The sequence below is a fragment of the Microcaecilia unicolor genome, chromosome 12 (assembly GCF_901765095.1).
Source record: "Microcaecilia unicolor chromosome 12, aMicUni1.1, whole genome shotgun sequence".
Classification (NCBI taxonomy): Eukaryota; Metazoa; Chordata; class Amphibia; order Gymnophiona; family Siphonopidae; genus Microcaecilia; species Microcaecilia unicolor.
This window is the reverse complement of record NC_044042.1, coordinates 3,539,670-3,560,306: the sequence shown is the minus strand read 5'-3', so window position 1 is coordinate 3,560,306 and position 20,637 is coordinate 3,539,670. Positions and strand designations below refer to the sequence as shown.

Below are 20,637 nucleotides of genomic sequence, written 5' to 3'. Positions count from 1 at the left end.
AACAAAATTTCCCAAAATTTGAGGTCTTTAACTACAATAGTTGCAGATCTAGACCCCCTTTTCTGAAAGGTTGTCAGTCCATGAGTGCGCGGCATTTACCAAAATGCCATTTTTGGGGTCTAATAAAATCCAAACACATTTATAAGAATGGCTAAAAACTTCAAATCCTGTACAGTTTTTGATGCTAATTCCGATGAAATACATTTTAACGTTATGGATGCAAAATCCAGTCAATCAAGTTGACTCAAAGTGTGCATCAAAATTGGTCGCGACTCATCGGAACATATTTGGACCAATATTCAGACCGTAACAACTTCCATGCAAACAAAGATACGGACTTGAAATTTTGAACAAGCATTACGCTTGTGCTGGACATAATACTGCCAGATTTGCAACTAACCAGCTTCTATAACCGCCCTGCAGGATCTCTTCAAATTTGGCACTGTCAGCGCAAATGGTAAAATGTACCAAAGTTCAAAGCCAATTATTAAAAAAGAGTCTGCCTGAATCAGCTTGTGAACAGTATCATCTGAAAGAGAAAATATTGTTCCACTCAACGAATAGTTAAGCTCTGAAACTTGTTGCCAGAGGATATGGTAACATTGGTTTGGACAAGTTCCTGGAAGAAAAATCCATAGTCTGCTCTTGAGATAGACCTGGGGAAGCCACTGCTTGCCCTGGGATTGGTAGCATGGAATGTTGCTACTATTTGGGTTTCTGCCAGATACTTGTGACCTGGATTGGTCACTGTTGGAAACAGGATACTGGGCTAGATGGACCATTGGCCTGACCCAGTATGGCTATTATATCAAGGAAAATAATTGTGTTTTCTCTGAAGACAAGAGCAGTCAACAAGGGTCAAACATTCAAACTGACGTCTGCTGAGCCATGTTTGTGCAGAAAAGAAGTGTTTTTTTTTTTTCTAGGGCTGTAGAACCACAGGGAAAACTCCTCTTGGGACATATCATAGACTTTATCAGCGTGACTCATTCACATGTCCTTCATCAGTGACTAAGGAACATGTTTTTGAAAGTCTGTTGCTTCCACCTTCTGGAGAATGATTTTATTCACATCTCATGGAAAATACAGGAAAATCAGATGGAGGTTACCCACTGTATTGCTGTTCAGCAGTTTTCTGGACTAGGAGCTGCCTCCGTGCTGCATTAGTGAATCAGGAGGCATCTGAGCTGAGTCTGTCAGGGTGAGGGAGTGAGGAGGAAAGACGTAAACTTTTCCGTAGAGCTGTTCTTTCTGGCAAGCTTCCTGCTTCTCCTTCCCTGCCCCTTCAAACAAGAGCAAAGAATTCCAGATGTCTGCAGGAAGGAAGGAAGGAAGGACCTCTTCATTCTTGCATGCACAGCTGCCAGACTCAGGCTTCTCTCTGGCGTGCTGTTAATTAGGAGTTCTTCCAGTTCCAAGGCTGGCAGCAGTTTACAATTTGGAGGTAATTTTCTAAAGTCATATTTGCACGTAGGTGACTCCCAACTGGTGTAAAAGTGGACTTTGCCGATAGGCAGGTACAGAGGTGGAGTTCGGGCGGTGTGTGGATTATATAATATGCTATTTTACACACGTACTTTTGCAACTCAAGCATCAATGTTTGCACATAGAATATCCCCACACAAATCTGTCCTCTTTCCCCCTCTCCTTTTTATCTGTCTCCTTCATTCTTCTCTTTAATCCAGGACCTCCAGTTACACTGAATCCCAGAAACTGGGATGGTCCCTGTCCTTCCTGTTGAACTGGACAGTACTGCAGTAAAACAAAGCTGCCTGTCTGTAACTAGAGCCTCCCCGTGCTCAGCAGGACAACTATGAAACGGCATAATCTTTAATTCAAATAAACAGATCAGTCCAACATGTGGATGGTCATGGGGGTGGTGTCATTTGATGGAACATTTACAAGCTACGGCTAGAAAAAAACAAGATATTCTTTTGGCTGGTGCGGTGCTAGCACTACATAGCTGTACATTGCGAGACCCTCAAATACCCAGGACCGCTTTACCTGCATATGAAACCCTGGGCAAACGTTTGAGGATGGACCACCCCACCACAGTGATTCCATGATGTGATCCTGCACCTCTCTGGAGTCTAACCTGTAGGGAGAACCCTTCCGGGACCCATGTCAAAAGTGGAGCCTTAGGGGTGCATGAAACATTTGGATCCATAGCTTACATCAGAGGACCCAAAGGAGAGTTTCAGGACTGGCACCAGTGGCACTACTGGTTTCTTACACTCCAGAGAGGATTTACCTATGGGCTTTCTCTTATGCAGGGCCTGGGGCAACTGCCGCTTTTTCCCCCTTAGCTAAAGGCAGCCCTGTAGGATACCAGAACTTATGCCATCCACACCCTCTGGTGTGTCCGCCCTATTACAGAGTTTGTTATCATCTGCAAAGAGACAAACCTTACCAGACAACCCTTCCGCAATATCGCTTACAAAGATGTTAAAGAGAGCCGACCCGAGGATGGATCCCTGCGGTTCACCACTGATAACATCCCTTTCCTCAGAGCAAACTCGATTTACCACTACCCTCTGTCTCCTCCCACTTAACCAGTTTTTGACCCAGTCACTTATGGCCCCATACTTCTTTCAAATCTTCCTTTACTTATTTATTAGCAAGTGTCTGGAATGGTTTACCCAGGGATCTTAGATACTTGAATGTATATCTAAGTTTTAGGAAACAATTGAAAACATGTGTAGGGGTTACTTCGGAGAAGACTTGTTGACAGGAATCACATCACATGATTTCTTCAGTGTGGTTACTATATTATTGTTTGCATTTGTATCCCACATTTTCCCACCTCTTTGCGGGCTCAGTGTGGCTTACAATAAGATATGAATAATGAGAATATAGTTGTTACAACTTGGTTATGGGTTACATTGTACAAGTTATGCGAGATAATCAAATTATCATTAGGAATATCACAATGGGACATCAACATTGAGATATTGGGAGGAGACAATGGGAAGCTTAAGGGCAGTGTTAAGACACAGAGGCACATGGTGTACATATTTCTGTGAGTAAATGTATGAGTAATGTGGAATTATGGAATTACTACTACTAATCACTGGATAAATGCTTAAGCGGGCGGAGGTTGGAGACCCCTCGCCAGCCAAACCAGGGACCCCAGAGCAAATTTGATTTCCCCTCTACCTTATGCCACATACCAAGAGAAAAGGGGTAGTTAGGAGATTGTGCCCCCAATACAGTTAAGGATCGACCAGTTCACTGTCAGGGCCCCAAGGACGGATGTCAAGAGTGTGAGTTGCGCGTTCAGGGAAGGCGGAGGAGTGTTTCCCCCGCTGGAACACAAAATATCTCTTTCTCCCCCTGGTGGCAGCCCCCACCCACCCACCATGCCCAGCAGTGAGAGTGGCGCTTCAGAGTGCACCGAGTCCTGGAAATGGGTCCACTCTCATCTCTCCCTACATTCCTCCCCAGGAACTCCATTCACTGGGTAAATCTCTCTTATCTGTACCCTTTTCCTGCACTGTCAACTCCAGGCTCAGTTCCTTTTATCTTGCTGCAGCATATGCCTGGAATAGACTTCCTGAGCCGGTACGTCAAGCTCCATCTCTGGCCGTCTTCAAATATAAGCTAAAAGCCCACCTTTTTGATGCTGCTTTTAACTCCTAACCCTTATCCACTTGTTCAGAACCCTTATTTTATCATTTCCACGTTAGTAATTCCCTTATCCCTTATTTGTCCTGTTTGTGTGGCCTGATTAGATTGTAAGCTCTTGTGAGCAGGGACTGTCTCTTCATGTTCAGTGTACAGTGCTGTATCCGTCTAATAGTGCTATAGAAATGATTAGTAGTAATAGTAGATAGACTGGCTGTGCACAGGCAGATTGAAGTCTTTTGAGTTCTTGGAAAATCATAGTAGGAAACTTAATTTGCGTAGTTTGAACGTCTACTAAGACTATGGTAACTTCCCTCCTTGAATATCTTTAAAACAAAAAGTACCTTGTTGAAATTTTGACGTTTTCCTCTGGTGTTTTGCCTCCTGTGAATAAGATTTCTTTCAAAAATGTCTAAGGAGAGTTAGTGGGCTCAGAGCCTGAACCATTGATGGATCTTGAAAATATATCGGCTGTATTGGAAGAGTCTATTCCTGAAACAACAGAAAGAACAATGTTATTAGTGTGTAGGGTATTTGAGGAAGATGTTAATAACACAATGAAACAATATTTTAGACACTCTCAAGACCTTTTTTATGGCCAGGATTTATCTGGATGTTACTAAAGTTACCCAAGAAGGAAGGAAGGAAGGCAGAGCTTTCCTTTCTATGGGACGAGGTTATGGATTCGGGGGAGGGGGGTGTTTGTTAGCATTTCTCTGTAAATGCAGGATCAGATATGCCCAATGTAAGTACGTGGTTTTTACACCAGAGAAGCTGTGTTGCTTTTTGGATTTGAAGAAGTTATAGGGTTTTGTAATAACTACGCCTGTGTATTGAGTATGAGAGCTTTGTGGCTGTATCGGTTAAGCCTTTCTTTAGTATTTTTGGTTTCTTGTGATTAACTCTCCCAATATTCTATATCTCTTCCCCTCTTCTTATTGTGGTCTAAGGAGGAATTTATGATTCAATGGTACTTTTTTCCCCTGTATTATTTAATGTCTGTATTTCTATGTTCAAGAGTTATCTTGAATAGACTTCCTGAGCCCCTACGTCTTGCCCCATCCTTGGCCACCTTTAAATCTAGACTGAAAGCCCACCTCTTTAACATTGCTTTTGACTCGTAACCACTCGCCTCCACCTACCCTCCTCTCCTCCTTCCCATTCACATTAATTGATTTGATTTGCTTACTTTATTTATTTCTTGTCTATTAGATTGTAAGCTCTTTGAGCAGGGACTGTCTTTCTTCTATGTTTGTGCAGCGCTGCGTAAGCCTTGTAGCGCTATAGAAATGCTAAATAGTAGTAGTAGTAGTACCCTTCTCCTCAAGTCCCTTCACTGGCTCCCTATCCGTTTTCGCATCCTGTTCAAACTTCTTCTACTAACCTATAAATGTATTCACTCTGCTGCTCCCCAGTGTCTCTCCACACTCGTCCTTCCCTACGCCCCCTCCCGTGCACTCCGCTCCATGGATAAATTCTTCTTATCTGTTCCCTTCTCCACTACTGCCAACTCCAGACTTCGCACCTTCTGTCTCGCTGCACCCTACGCCTGGAATAAACTTCCTGAGCCCCTACGTCTTGCCCCATCCTTGGCCACCTTTAAATCTAGACTGAAAGCCCACCTCTTTAACATTGCTTTTGACTCGTAACCACTTGTAACCACTCGCCTCCACCTACCCTCCTCTCTTCCTTCCCGTACACATTAATTGATTTGATTTGCTTACTTTATTTATTTTTTGTCTATTAGATTGTAAGCTCTTTGAGCAGGGACTGTCTTTCTTCTATGTTTGTGCAGCGCTGCGTACGCCTTGTAGCGCTATAGAAATGCTAAATAGTAGTAGTAGTATAAATGAATGAATGAATAAGTAAGTAAAACTTTTGGGGTTTTGCAAGAGAAGACTTCAGGCCTCTCCTAGCTGAGGTTGAGATACTGAAAAATGAGAATTTAAAAGGAAAAAATAGAAAAAAAAACACCAAAGGACCTTTGCAGATAAAGTGATGAAAAGGTTTTCTGTCACTTCAGTACTTTGATCTCATTCCACTCACAGCAGGTAGCTCTGTGGTGTCGAACTACACAAGCAGAAAGAACTTCTGTTTCTTTCTAAATCTTAACTAGTAAACAGCTCCATTCTCCACACTGTCACATGCTGTCACTTGCATGTGTGGCTCACTCATCCCGTTAATTGCGAGGGTCTTTCGCTGCTCTGCCTCCCGTGTGATGTTTTGTGTGGCTCTGTTCAGTGCTGTCTGTTTTGTGTCTGCAGTGAGCACATCCTGGGAAGCCATGAGTACATCCAACACTGCAGGAAGTTCGATATTGATATCCGACTGAAGCTGATGGAGAAACGGAACATGCGTGGGGATCTTGCCAGGAGTGTAAGTACCTGGGTTATTATTGTCCTTTCATGCGTCACCTGACAAGTAGTTGTTTGACCTCTGTGTCAATTAAAATGCTGTCTTTATTGCTTTGGGGATTTTTACACTGGAATTCCCCAGAAGCTCCGGAAGTTAATGCATCCTATTCACTGCAGCATGAAAGAGATAACTTATACCCTTAGCCATGCTCCGAGCCAGGACAGGATATTAGATGCTCCTTAATTAATTTACCATGAAAACTTATAACCTGCTTGACACCTAAGTGGCTACCATAAAAACATACAAAATAATAAATATTAAATACACTGTCACAATCATCTTCCATCATTTATCTGTGGATAATCATTAAACATTAGCAAATGCCTGAACAAAAAGCTGCGTATTTAGCAGTTTCTTAAATTGCCCTGCTATTGAGAACGCCAAAGCCCTTGTCACAGCATAATGTGGTGTTTTTACTAAATCCAAAGCCAACCGCATTGCAAAATCGGACATTAAGCCCCTACCAGAAGAAAAAAAACCTGCAACCATCCTAGGGGCAGGTATTCTGCACTTGGTAGAGCTTTTACTGCAACAGCTAGATGCTCCAAAATAAAGGGATTACAATAATCCAGTTTAGAAACCACACTCCTAAAATCACCTGAACTCAACATAGGCTTCAGCCGATAAAATGAACTTGCAAGGCCCCAGCCCACCTCCCCTGAGGTTCCGATAATTAAACTCAACAATCATGATCATCCGATCCGTACTCTCCCAAACCAATCCTGAAAAACAGAGGGTAAGTTTATATCAGGTCATCAGGGCTGTTTTCAGTGGTGTGCTGGTAAACGTTTAACAACAGGCTCTCTCCCCGGTCCCCCTCTTCGCCCCCCCCCCCCCCAGATTGCAGAGCTGGCTATAGCCGGGGAGAGAGCTTGGGGGGAGGCAATGCATTACTCCAGGAAAAAAAAATTAAATGATCCCAGGTTCCAATCTAATTCATGTTTAATGTGGGATAAAATGCCATAAATAAGTAAATAAATATAAACTTTTAATGTTGAGCACCTGATTCTCAAAGTGGACATATTCCAAACACTATAATGAAAATAAAATTATTTTTTCTACCTTTGTTGTCTGGTGACTGTTTTTTTGATCATGCTGGCCCAGTATCCGATTGTGCTGCTATCTGTCCTCTTAACTCCGTTTCCAGGGCTTCCTTTCCATTTATTTCTTTCCTCCTTCATTTCTGGTCCTCAGCTTCTGCTTATTTTCTTCATCCATGTGCAGTTTTTCTCCTCTTTCTTTTCCCTCATCTCATCTCCTTCCTCACTCTTCCCTCCAGCATTTCTTCTCTCTCCCCCCCCTCTCCATCCACCCATGTCCAGTGACCCTTCTCTCCCCCTGCCCTGCATGCACCCAGCGACCCTCCTCTCCCCTGCCCTCCATGCACCCATACCCAGTGACCCTCCTCTCCCCTGCCCTGCATGCACGCATACCCAGTGACCCTCTTTTCCCCTGCCCTCCATCCACTCATGTCCAGTGACCCTGCATGCACCCATGCCCAGCAACCCTCCTCTCCCCTGCCCTGCATGCACCCATGTCTAGAAGTGACCCTCCTCTCCCCTGCCCTGCATGCACCCATACCCAGTGATCCCCCTTTCCCCTGCCCTCCATCCACCCATGTCCAGCAGTGACCCTCCTGCCTCCTCTCCCCTACCCTGCATGCACCCAGCCATACTCAGTGACCCTCCTTTCCCCTCCATCCACAAATGCCCAGCGACTCCCTTCTCTCCCCTGCCACCCCCTCCCGAGTTGTTGGCGAATTCTCCTCCCCTGCTCCCTCCCTCCCGATCCGATTCGGTCCCTCCCTCCCGATCCCTCACGTCACCGACCCGACCTGACTCTTCGCATGCTTCGGGGCAGGCAGTCTTGCCTGCCCGCTTCCAGAACTGACTCTCCCCCACTGGCGCTGCTGGCCGGTTCGCGCTTCAAAATGGCCGCCGAGACTTTAGCAGAAGTCTCGCGAGGCCGCCTCTGGAAGTCTCGGCGGCCATTTTTAAAGTGCGAACCGGCAGCGCCAGCGGGAGAGAGTCAGTTCTGGCAGCGGGCAGGCAAGACTGCCTGCCCCAAAGAATGCGAAGAGTCAGGTCGGGTCGGTGACGTGAGGGATCGGGAGAGAGGGACCGAATCGGATCGGGAGGGATGGGACCGGATCGGGAGGGAGGAGAAGAGCCGGCTCGCGCGTTTCAACAACCGGCTCGCAAGAGCCGAGCAAAGTTAACAACTGGCTCTTGCGATCCAGCTCCAGCACACCACTAGCTGTTTTATACAGAGGGATACACGTGAACAGCATAGTCTGAGGTGACCGACTTCCCTGAGGCAGTGACAGTGAAGTGCGATTCATGTCTCTAGCTGGTGCTCTGCATTTTTTTGCAGATAACTTTTATATTTGGAAAACTGAGACTTACCAAGTTTAATGAAGTGTTTGAAGATTTCACATTTAAAAGTTATATTAATGATAATTTCTTTATTAAGATATCCACCCTCTGATTTACTTAAAAGAAAAATTGACATGAGAATTGGATGGACTTTGTAAAGGTGGCAAAGGTGTCTGTTTTCTTTATAAATTAAGTTCTGAAAACTGTCCCTAATAGTCCCTAATTCTCTCACACCTGCTGCCGAGAAGGTGTAAGTGTATGTTTGCCTTCTGTGCTTGTGCACATGTGTTTTTAAAATGAGGTACGTACATCACAACTACACCCCAATCCATTCCTATGTGCACATCCCATAAAAGCAGAAATTCTTTCAGTGCATCTATGTTTTATACATTTCCATTCCTAGCCAAAAGTCATTTACCCAGGTAAAAGATAATATAACTCCCCCTCCCTGCAGGTAACAGCATGCTCTAATGGTTGAGTCCTTCTGCCGCTGCTCTTTGCTCCCTCCTAGCTACTGCGGCCCCATGAGTGTCCAGTCTGCCTGATGGTTAAGCCAGCTGTGAGCAACAATTCATCCCTCTCCCCTTCCTTTTCTAGGCAAGTGACCATCAGAGTCCATCAACCCTAAACCATCATGTACACCTGCAGGAGCGGCCAGTTAAGCAGACCATCAGTAGGTACGACATGAGGGAAGAGGCATAGAGGGCACAGGTGGCAGGAGGAAAAGAGGAGGGAAGGTTGGAGAGGGCAACAGGGAGAGAGGAGAGGGGCACCAAGGGCAATAGGGCAAGAGGAGATGAATATGGGGGAAGCGACTGCTTGCCCTGGGATTGGTAGCATGGAATGGTGCTACTAATTGGGTTTCTGCCAGGTACTAGTGACCTGGATTGGCCACTGTTGGAAGCAGGATGCTGGGCTAGATGGACCATTGGTCTGACCTAGTCTGGCTATTTATATGCTCTTATGGCACAGAGGGCAGCAGAGAGAAAGGGTAGGAGAGGTGCCTAGAAGGCAGGAGGGCAAGAGGAGGGGGCACAGAGGACAGGAGGAAGAGAGGAGGGGCACAGAGGGCAAGTTGGAGAGGGCCAGAGAAGGTGGCAGGGAGGGAGAAAAGGGGCAAAGAGGGCAACAGGGCAATAGGAGAGGGGCACAGAGGGCAGGAGGGGCAGAGGTGAGGGGCACAGAGCAGGAGGGAGGGAAAAGTGGGGCATACGAGAGGAAAGAGATGGGCACAGAGTGCAGCAGGGCAAATGGGAAAGGTGCATAGTGGACAGGAGGGGCAGAGGAGACAGGCCTAGAAGGCAGGAGGGCAAGAGGAGGGGGCACAGAGGACAGGAGGAAGAGAGGAGGGGCACAGAGGGCAAGTTGGAGAGGGCCAGAGAAGGTGGCAGGGAGGGAGAAAAGGGGCACAGAGGGCAATAGGAGAGGGGCACAGAGGGCAGGAGGGGCAGAGGTGAGGGGCACAGAGCAGGAGGGAGGGAAAAGTGGGGCATAAGAAAGGAAAGAGATGGGCACAGAGTGCAGCAGGACAAGGGGAAAGGTGCATAGAGGGCAGGAGGGGCAGAGGAGACAGGCCTGGAGGGCAGGAGGGGGAGAGAGAAAGGGGCACAGAGGGCAGAAGGGAGGGAAAAGACATGACAGGTCTGAAAGGCAGAGGAGAAGAAAAATGGTGACCCTAGGAGAGGCAGAAGAAAGAGGAGGAGGTAGCCTGAGGGCATAATAAGAGGGCTTCTCTCTTGCCAGTGTAATGCTCATTTCTGTTTCCTGTTTGTTTAAAGGGAAGCCCTGTCTCTTCTCTTTGATACCTTCCATAACGAGGTTGATTCCTTCTTGGATGCTGAGGTGAGTGTCTAAGACAGGGGGAAGAGGAGCCCTAGGAATGGTGCAGTGTCCGGAGAGATCACACTCTTCTTTCTTCCTGTGGGCTGATTCGCTTTTGGACTAAGCAGGGGGAACTGAAGATTGAATACGTGTAGATGTGCATGGAACTGCCTCTGTGGTGCTCTCCTGTATGTACCCACTTAGCTTGTAATGGGGGTGTGCTGCGGGCAGAGCATAGGTGGGGCTCGCACATAACTTACGTGCGTATCTGCAGCCGTTGGGCACAGCTCTGCGACTGGCGTGACTGCTCACGCGTGAATGTTAAGTGCGTATTGTACCCGGTTACACGTGTATTCTGTGAAGGAGAGGAGGCGCCTGTGTTTCTTTATCGACAGGCTCCGCAGACACCCCCTCCTAGTGCGTTGGACTGTGCTATTTGGATGTACGAGGTGGGGGCTCGGATGTAACGTCTGCTTGATTGTATGAGGAGCGGGATTTATTTTTTTGTTACATTTGTACCCTGCGCTTTCCCACTCATGGCAGGCTCAATGCGGCTTACATGGGGCAATGGAGGGTTAAGTGACTTGCCCAGAGTCACAAGGAGCTGTCTGTGCCGGGAATCGAACTCAGTTCCTCAGTTCCCCAGGACCAAAGTCCACCACCCTAACCACTAGGCCACTCCTCCACTGTTGCTACTATTTGAGATTCTACATGGAATGTTGCTATTCCACTAGCAACATTCCATGTAGAAGTCGGCCCTTGCAGATCACCAATGTGGCCGCGCAGGCTTCTGCTTCTGTGAGTCTGACGTCCTGCACGTATGTGCAGGACGTCAGACTCACAGAAACAGAAGCCTGCGCAGCCTTCGCTAGTGGAATAGCAACATTCCATGTAGAATCTCCAATAGTAGCAACATTCCATGTAGAATCTCCAATAGTAGCAACAGAATATCAATAGTAGCAACATTCCGGAATCTCAGATAGTAGCAACAACAACATTCCATGTAGAATCTCCAATAGTATCTATTTTATTTTTGTTACATTTGTACCTGCGCTTTCCCACTCATGGCAGGCTCAATGCGGCTTACATGGGGCAATGGAGGGTTAAGTGACTTGCCCAGAGTCACAAGGAGCTGCCTGTGCCTGAAGTGGGATCAAACTCAGTTCCTCAGTTCCCCAGGACCAAAGGATGTGGTGTGTGAATGGAGGGCATTGCATATTTTGCCTGTACAGGGTCCATCTTTGGTTCAGTGGCACAGAATTGCTTCTCTTTCCTTCCAGGGGGATTTCCACTTGAAAGCCGAAAGGGTGGTACAGTCAGTCATGGCAATTTGCAATTCACTGGCGGCTATTGAGACTCTGGAAATAACAACCGCACTGAATCAGCTGCCACCCTGCCCCTCCCGTCTGCAGTCCAAGTTCAGTAAGGTAAGGGAGAGATCACAGCTGTATTTACCCCCTTGCCAAAACTCACTTTAAAAACATCGGGGTTGGTATTGAAAGCGATTTAGCCAGCCTGAAACAGCTCCTGGCCAGTTAAATTGCTCGTTTGGAGCTGTCCGCTCATTTTCAGCAGGGTTTAACCGGCTATTTTGGGGGCATTCCAAGAGTGGAGTCAGCACTTGGCTGGTTAAGTACCGATATTGAACGCTTAACTGGCCAAGGTCACCTCGTTAACAGAATCACATAAAAGTCTGTCCTGTCTTATGTTTAGTTGGTACTTCATAGTGTGTTCAGTTCTGAATATCGCACTTACCGGCTCCAGAAACCTGGAAATTCAACGTTGGAGGCTGAATGTGGGCCGGAATTGAATCTCCGGGTATAATACCGATGGCACTCAGCATAATCTGAGCACCACCAGCTAAATATCGGCCCCATTAACTCCGTTTGTCTGTTTAATTGCTGGAAATTGGGTCTTATTGATTTTCTGGCTGTTTTGAGCTTTTCTTTCAATATTGTGTTTTATTTTTGTTCCTCATTCAGAGGGCTTTTGGTTTTTAGGTGAAGAAGGGGATTTGCATTGACTGGCAGTTCTGACAAACATTTGACGTGTTCACTAGATTTTTGCAGATGGGACAGGAAAAAAGGGTACATGTTCCTCTTTCTAAAGAGAAATATTTCCAAACCTTACAAAGTTTCCTTTTGGCGGTTTGAAACTGGCTGGTGCCACAGGTACCTTCCTGCCCCCAGATTTCCAGCCTACCAAGAGAAGAAAATAAGGGCATGTACCAACTGTCTTATCCCCCTACGGGTCCATCTTTTTCTCAGCAGAAAACCTCCGCGATTTGCTGATCAGAGATGGGCAGTCTCGGTCCTCGAGGGCTTCAACCCCGTTGGGGTTCAGGATTTCCCCAATGAATATGCACGAGATTGATTTGCATACACTGCCTCCATTGTATGCAAGTAGATCTCAGGCATATTCATTGGGGAAATCCTGAAAAGCCAACTGGGTTGCGGCCCTCGAGGACTGAGATAGTACAGCAAAGATGCTTCTTCGCAGGGAACATTCGGTCGCAGTTGCAGTGATGCATTGAACAAAGGCTCTCTTGTAACGTCTTTTTTTTTTTTTAATATACAAGAGAGCTTTGGGGTCGTGTAGGGTGGGGAGAAAGTGTTAAAAAGTTTGATGATGTGGTTAATGCTCAGATTGTTTTGTTTATTGTTTTCAATTCATTGTATACTGAGCTTGTTGGATGCTTCCTTGGTTGAATCATTAATAAAAGCTGTTGAAACGTAAATATACAAGAGAGCCTTTGTTGACTGGATGTTGTTTCTCTCTTGACAAAACATTGATTATTTGGGATTACGCTTGTGGTGATGTCGCCCGTGATGGATCCTCTGTGCCTAGGATGTTAGTCCTCAGAACTGAGTGGCGTCCTCTGATGGAGCTTAGGCTGTAAAGAAAACGGTAGAGCTTGCAGGCTTTGTAGGGTTTTCTTGCACAATGAACTGCACACCTACCGTGGTATCGTGCAGGACGTCCTCCGTTCCTAGGGGAGGTGGGTGGGTTTCATGAGGACTGATATCCTGCTGTCCTTAGAAAACACCTGTTTAAGTTAAGCAGGCAGGATATGGAATTCTTAACGACAGGCTGCCTTGAACAAAAAGGGGAAGTGGAGAAACAGAGCCACAGTGAGTAATGAATCTGCTTCTGCAAGAAATGGGCCATTTATGGTCACTTTTTGTTTTGTCCTTTAGTAAAGGTCGCCTGGGAAGAATAAAAATAGTGTAACTGCCTAATGATTAAAGCAATGTGCTAAGAACTAAGGAAACCAGAGTTCAAATGCCACTGCAGCTCATGGTCTTGGGCAAGTTACTTAACTCTCCATTGTCTCAGATTTAAGCCCGTCAAGGACAAGGAAATCCCAGCTATACCTGAATGTAACTTGCCTTCAGCTACTGAAAAGGCCTGAGCTAATTCCAGAATCTCATCCCATTCCTTTTCCTTTCCTGTGGGGGATAGAGTTGGAGTCTAAACCTCAAAGATCTTATAGGACAGACTGACCAAACCTACTGCCCCAATTGGGAATCCCTCTCCAAATTATGATGTTTTGCAGATATTCATGGAGGTTGACTTCAGTTGGGTTACTGAAGCCCCTACAACTTGCCCTTGTATGCCTTCCAGGATGAAGCCTGCCTGGACATAAGTGAAAGCCCCACACTTCCCTGGTCTCTTCTGAGTTTTAGAAAAGTCTCTGCTGGTAGATGATGGGGAAGGTTGCTGAACCTTCCGTTTCAGAAGAGGCACAAACAGATCTTCTTTGCTACCCCAGTGTCCAGGATCCATTTGGAGACTTGACTCAATTTTGTCTACCTGGAAGTTGTCCTTCTCTGCCAGATAGGTGGCTCTGGTAGTTATTCCATGAGCGAAGGCCAAGTTCTACAACCTGACAGTCTTCCTGCATATCGGTGAAAGCTTCGAGCATTCCAGATGGTCCTTAGCTCTAAGCTGTTTATATGATGAAGCTGACCATAGGTCCTGGGATTGGCGCCCTTCAACATTACCTACCAAGATGGTGATCTTTCTTTGTGGAAGAAGGGGAAAGGGAAATGGGAGTGGATATACCGCCTTTCTGAGGTTTTTGCAACTACATTCAAAGCAGTTTACATATATTCAGTTGCTTATTTTGTACCAGGGGCAATGGAGGGTTGAGTGACTTGCCCAGAGTCACAAGGAGCTGCAGTGGGAATCGAACTCAGTCCCCCAGGATCAAAGTCCACTGCACTAACCACTAGGCTACTCATTCCACCAATAAGAGCCAACCTCATCAGTGATGTCACAATGGCTTGATTGCCCAATACTTGGCTCACTCCTGATATTGTGATGTCATAAGGGAAACAGGGAAAGGGAAATGGAACTTGATATATCGCCTTTCTGTGGTTTTTGCAACTACATTCAAAGCAGTTTACATATATTCAGGTACTTATTTTGTACCTGGGGCAATGGAGGGTTAAGTGACTTGCCCAGAGTCACAAGGAGCTGCAGTGGGAATCGAACTCAGTTCCCCAGGATCAAAGTCCACTGCACTAACCACTAGGCTACTTCTTCACCTGAGTTGTTACTAGCAGAACTTGATGACAAGCTCAGGTGGAATTTAGGGTAATTTATGACTCCACCCCCCCCCCACCCCCCAGCTGGCTCGGTTGCCTGCTTATGGGTTCTGTTGCTGAGATGTGGTCTTGATCAGTGAATTGTCCAGAAGGAAAAGATGCTTGCAAGGTGTGTTCAACTGACAGGCATTCAGTGAATACAGACAGTGCTGGTACTAGGCCGAAAGGCATTATGGGATACTGGAGGTGGTGTTTTACTATTGTGAATCAGAAATATTTCCTGTGACTTAGATGTATCTCTGTATAAATATAAACTTCTATCAGATGCAGGGAGCATAGCAAGTCTTTTTGGAGGAAAGGGATTAAGGTGCCTAAGGAAACCATCTTTAAAGTTACTACTACTAGTAATCATTTCTGTAGCACTACTAGATGTACACAGAGCTGTACACGTTATATGCAGGTACTTTCTCTGACCCTAGAGGGTTTCTTCAAGACCCTTAGGTATAGGATGGGACAGAGCTGCCCTGTTTTCTTTGCAGTCAATCAATACCAGGGGCATAGCCAGACCTTGAGGTAGGAGGGGGCTAGAGCTCAAGGTGGGAGGCACATTTTGGTCATCACCCCGCCGCCACCTCCTCTCCGCTGCCCACTGCCGTGATGAGGAGCTGCAATGGGAATCAAATCTCAGCCCACTGCACTAACCATTAGGCAAGTCCTCCCCTCCTGAGGGGAAGAAGGCCATGAATAATCACAAGGGAGGTATAAATTAAAAAGTGAATGGGTAGCCAATGTAGTGTTACTCCATCCAGCCCTGCCTTGCTGTGAGGACTACATACCTTGCTTGCTCTCAGAGAGTAAAACATTTCTGCCTTCACAGCACATATAACATCCTATAAGCACAGAGGGAGTGTTAAGGGAAATTTCATATTTCTCTTTCTTTTTCCCTTGTGCAGGATCCAAGTCTTCTGGCCAAGAGGGAAAATCGAGGTAAACATTTTGCTGTGATTTTGGGAGCTGTATCCTTCTGGTTTTAAGTTTTGAGTGCATCATTGTGTGTCTCTGTCCATGTATCACCCCACTGAGCTGTGGTTCTGTATAATCTTTTCAGCTATGTACCTGTAGGTGTACCTAGCTTGATTGCCACCCAGGGCAGAGTACCCCCCTCCTCCAGGCATGTCAACCCCACCACCGTCCCTCCAAGCAGTAAGGGGGTGCTTTAAGCAGTCACAGAGCCATAGTCTACAGGCACGTGACTGTCAACTCTGCCGGTCCCCTGCCCCCTCTGACGTCAACTTCTTGTTCCAGGGTAGGGGAGCGGCAGAGTCGACATCCACGTGCCTGTAGACTGTGGCTCTGCGACTGTTCAAAGCACTCCCTTACTGCCTGAACGTGGGGCGGGGTAGACCACACCCACCTCCCCGCCCACCCTTGGTGTATCACTGCATCTATGTTTAAAAGCTTTGGATACCTGCAGCACAAGAACTGTTGCTCCACAGAAATGCTCTTGGATCTGCTCATGACCAAATTGTAGCTCTGCAGAGCAAAATTGATCAGTGTTTGGGGTTGGTGCCCTTAATGGCTGAATTACATTCGATTTGGGTGCTTGATTATGTGTTACAGAAAAGGTTGTGGAATCGTTGACAGCAGCCATCTTGGATCTGGTACAGCTGTACTGCAGCACTTTCAATGCCGATTTCCAGACGGTCGTCCAAGGAGACAGGAAGCAATACCAGACTCAGGATGCATCACTCCTCACCAGTCCCCTGTCTTTTACCATATATGCAATGCACAGAGTCCCCATTACCTGGGCAACCAGGTGAGACTGTTTCTTTTTTTTTTTAGTTTCAACAATTTTATTGATGATGTAATAAAATCAACATACAGAACACTCAACTGATTCAATGTACAACCAGTTGTTCTATAACATGTATCGTCAAATCTTTATAACATGGCCATCATCAGTCTTTACATCCCCTCTCCCCTTCCACGCCACCCCTTCCCCATTAGCGCTATTTGATTACGGGCACAACACCTCGCTTACAGTCCAATCTCCCAAACAGCCGGGATGCCCGGATTAATGAAATATCTCGTTCCTTTAGAGAAATCTCTCACCTCCAAAACCACCAAGGTTGGATCTTCCCACAGTATGCCTCATCATCTCAGACTAATAACAGATAGAATCAATGACATAACCATAACTCTCCTTGATGAGCCACACCTCCCCCTCCCAACACACTCCTCCCACCCATCGAACAAATCCCCCCTCTGTGAGACTGTTTCTTAACGTGACCTAGGAAATGGAATGTATGTAACTGTCATGGCAGGGAAGACTGCAAACATTTTTGCACCGAGCTTCTGAAAACTGTTGTCACACTATTGGGTATAGTGACGTCACTGGCAGGATGTAAGTGAAAACTGGAGTGGAGGAGTGGCCTAGTGGCTAGACCACCGGTCTTGCAATCCAGAGGTGGCCGGTTCAAATCCCACTGCTGCTTCTTGTGATCTTGGGCAAGTCACTTAACCCTCCATTGCCTCAGGTACAAACTTAGATTGTGAGCCCTCCTGGGACAGAGAAATATCCAGAGTACCTGAATGTAACTCACCTTGAGCTACTACTGAAAAAGGTGTGAGCAAAATCTAAATAAATATCTAAACGTGCACTAATCCATAGCAGTAGAGTGACTTTTACGGTGGCTCATGATGTCACAGGCAGGGTGGCAACACTCGAAACAATCAACATGAACTTTAAACGTATTACTCCCCCTTTTCAAACCCATGCTCACTGCAAATTACTTTCAGTTCCATGTTTGCAACTTGCTTCTCTAGTGGCTAAGCTGCTACTCCACCTTGAATTTAGGCTTACGATCATTCCTTAGTATCAGAGTTAGAGACTAAAGATTTATTTCCTACCGTTTCTCAGGTCAAATTTAAAATGATACATTCCCTGACTTTTTTGTACCAAATTCCGTTCGTAGCCTTGGAATGGAATTCTCTTTCATAAGTACATAAGTGTTGCCATACTGGGACAGACCAAAGGGTCCATCAAGCCCAGCATCCTGTTTCCAACAGTGGCCAATCCAGGTCACAAATACCTGGCAAGATCCCAATCGCTAGATGTCCAATTAGAAACGGAATATATGAGTTCTCAAGTAAACTGAAGACATTTTTTTTAATGCTCAGTATGTTGAAATTTTCTAGTGTTCTATGGTTTTCTTGTTCTTGTAAACCGCATTTAATTAATTCATTGAATGATGGCGGTATATAAGAATTTGCATGTTGTGTTATTTACAGATACAGGTTGTATCTCAGCCCTAGCAGATTATAAGTAGTTGACACTGTGTTTATAATTCTGGTTGTCCTGCTGTAACTTTTTCAGTGACATTTCAGAGAAGTGCCACTAGCCTTTCTCTAGGAGGGGTGGAGGGTGTAATCTGGTTTGGAGGTGGGACTGTGAGAATGGGAAGGGGGAAATGCCACAGTTCAGTTCAGCTCAGCTCAGGCCAGTGGTTCAGAAACAAAACAGAGACACGTACTATTGACTTAACCCGGACAAGCTGTCAGGCTGTGCTGGAATAGAAGGCCCCACCCCCCACCCCAACTCTCCACTGGCTGAAGCCTCTAGTGGCAGATGGTCAGTTCTCAGTGGGAGACTATGGCCCATTGGCTCTATGTATGGATTTCCTGCACAATGGAGGCTGAGGATCCGTCTTTGTTCCGTGCAAAGGCCTTTTGTCGCAGTTCCTTGGAGAAATGTGTATTTTTAGACACAGAAAGGGGAGGAGGAAGGGGCCATTCACTAATTCCCCCTTCCTTCCCCTTAGCCAGTCTGCTGCTTGTCATGTTCAGGGGTTTGGCAGAATGCGAAGGGGGACAGGCGCTGCTCTAGTGCCACAGGGCGTCTTTTGTTCTGGCTTTAATGTATTCTGATTGGTGTTTGAGAAAGAACAAAGGAGGAAGCCTGGGAACTCCAGGCATCCTTTGACCTTTAGGCCGTGTAACCCTCTCATTCCTCGCTAGGCACCTGTCACATGTTCAGGATGTGTGATGGGATTCAAACTGGCATATGTCTGTCCGGTGCTGGCCTCCTTGGATGGGGGTGGGGATAGAACAGTCTGGGCTCTAACATATTGCTTAATCAGCTTTGATGTGGCCTGAAGAGAATCAGATGTGAAATCTGTCATGCGTGAGCAGAGCGTGAAGGTGAATGTACTTGAGCAGAAAGATGAACCAATCTCCTTTGATAGCACATCAATGGCCGGCCGGCCGGCCGGCCGCTCACACAGACAGAAGCCCTTCCATATTATGTATTGCTGCTTGAATTGGGGTGAAGCTTGGTGGTATGTCGTGGGAGGCAGGGCTGTCGAGGTACTGGTGGGACTTCTCCAAGGACCAGAGGAAGATGGGAAGGGCCTGAAATGGCCCGGCAGTGGGGATGCTGGAGGGCAGCACTGAAGCAGAAGACTGGGACAGACAAACAGGGACAGTGGTGGGAAAACATTGAACAGGCTGAATGGAGAGATGGAGCTGAGTTAACAATGAGAATTTGTAAATACAAATTACTTATATTCATTTCCCCAAAATGCTAGAGAACCAGAATGTAACTTTGCAGACTGAGTGGACCTAATCTGATACCAGGCATTGCCTCACAGAGAAAACAATATGTGTGTGTGTGTAAATATAGATATATAATAAATCTATCTATATACATACACATATATAACGAGGGTAATTTTTTATTAGGGCAGAAAAGCACCTATGTGTCTGTAAAATACTAGCAGTATACAGTGCTGACATTCACACTTGCTTTTCTAAGCTAACCGGGCAGTTATCTGGGTAATACCACCAAAGACCACTAGAGAGCACTGCATTGGAAAGAGCAGATATTCAGCAGCAGTTCTCCGTTTACCTGCCTCTGAATCTCTGCTCCCAGCCCGGTCAGTTTGCTTTGACAGGCTGGGAACTATAGTTTGGGTTCCTCTTTCCCACATGCATCACTTTGCACTTATAAACGTCATCTGCCATTTGAATGCCCAGGTCTCCCAGTCTCGTAAGATCCTTTTGTAATTTTTCACAATCCTCTTGCGATTTAAAAACTTTGAATAACTTTGTGTCGTCAGCAAATTTAATTAACTCACTAGTTACTCCCATCTCTAGATCATTTATAAATATGTTAAAAAGCAGCGATCCCAGCACAGACCCCTGCGGAATCCCACTAACTACTCTTCTCCATTGAGAATAGTGACCATTTAACCCTACTCTCTGTTTTCTATCCTTTAACCAGTTTTTAATCCACAATAGAACACTACCTCCTATCCCATGACTCTCCAATTTCTTCTGGAGTCTTTCATGAGGTACTTTGTCAAATTTTGAAAATACAAATACACAATATCAACCGGCTCACCTTTATCCACATGTTTGTTCACCCCTTCAAAGAAATTAATAGATTTCCCATCACTAAATCCATGTTGGCTTTGTCTCATTAATCCATGCTTTTGAATATTCTTTGTAATTTTGTTCTTTATAATAGTCCTCACAATTTTGCCCGGCACCGACATCAGGCTCACTGGTCTATAATTTCCCGAATCACCTCTGGAACCTTTAAAAAAATTGGTGTTACATTGGCCACCCTCCAATACTTGTACCATACTTGATTTTAAAGATAAATTACATATTACTAACAATAGTTCTGGAAGTTCATTTTTCAATTCTGTCAGTACTCTGGGATGAATACCATCCAGTCCAGGTAGTTTGCTACTCTTCAATTTGTTAAATTGCGCCGTTACCTTTCAGTTTCTCTGACTCGTCAGCTTTGAATACCATTTCTGCCACAGGTATCTCTCCCAAATCTTCCT

At 45.9% G+C, this 20,637-nt stretch overlaps 1 protein-coding gene across 1 annotated transcript in view; it reads left to right on the top strand.

Moving 5' to 3' along the window:
- PIK3C2B (phosphatidylinositol-4-phosphate 3-kinase catalytic subunit type 2 beta) overlaps positions 1 to 20,637 on the top strand; it is a 130,578-nt gene that overhangs the window by 42,402 nt on the left and 67,539 nt on the right. The window contains 6 exon segments of the mRNA XM_030221025.1: positions 5,889 to 6,000; positions 9,012 to 9,091; positions 10,193 to 10,256; positions 11,516 to 11,662; positions 15,739 to 15,772; positions 16,406 to 16,601. Of these exon segments, the coding sequence (XP_030076885.1) occupies positions 5,889 to 6,000; positions 9,012 to 9,091; positions 10,193 to 10,256; positions 11,516 to 11,662; positions 15,739 to 15,772; positions 16,406 to 16,601 (633 nt within the window).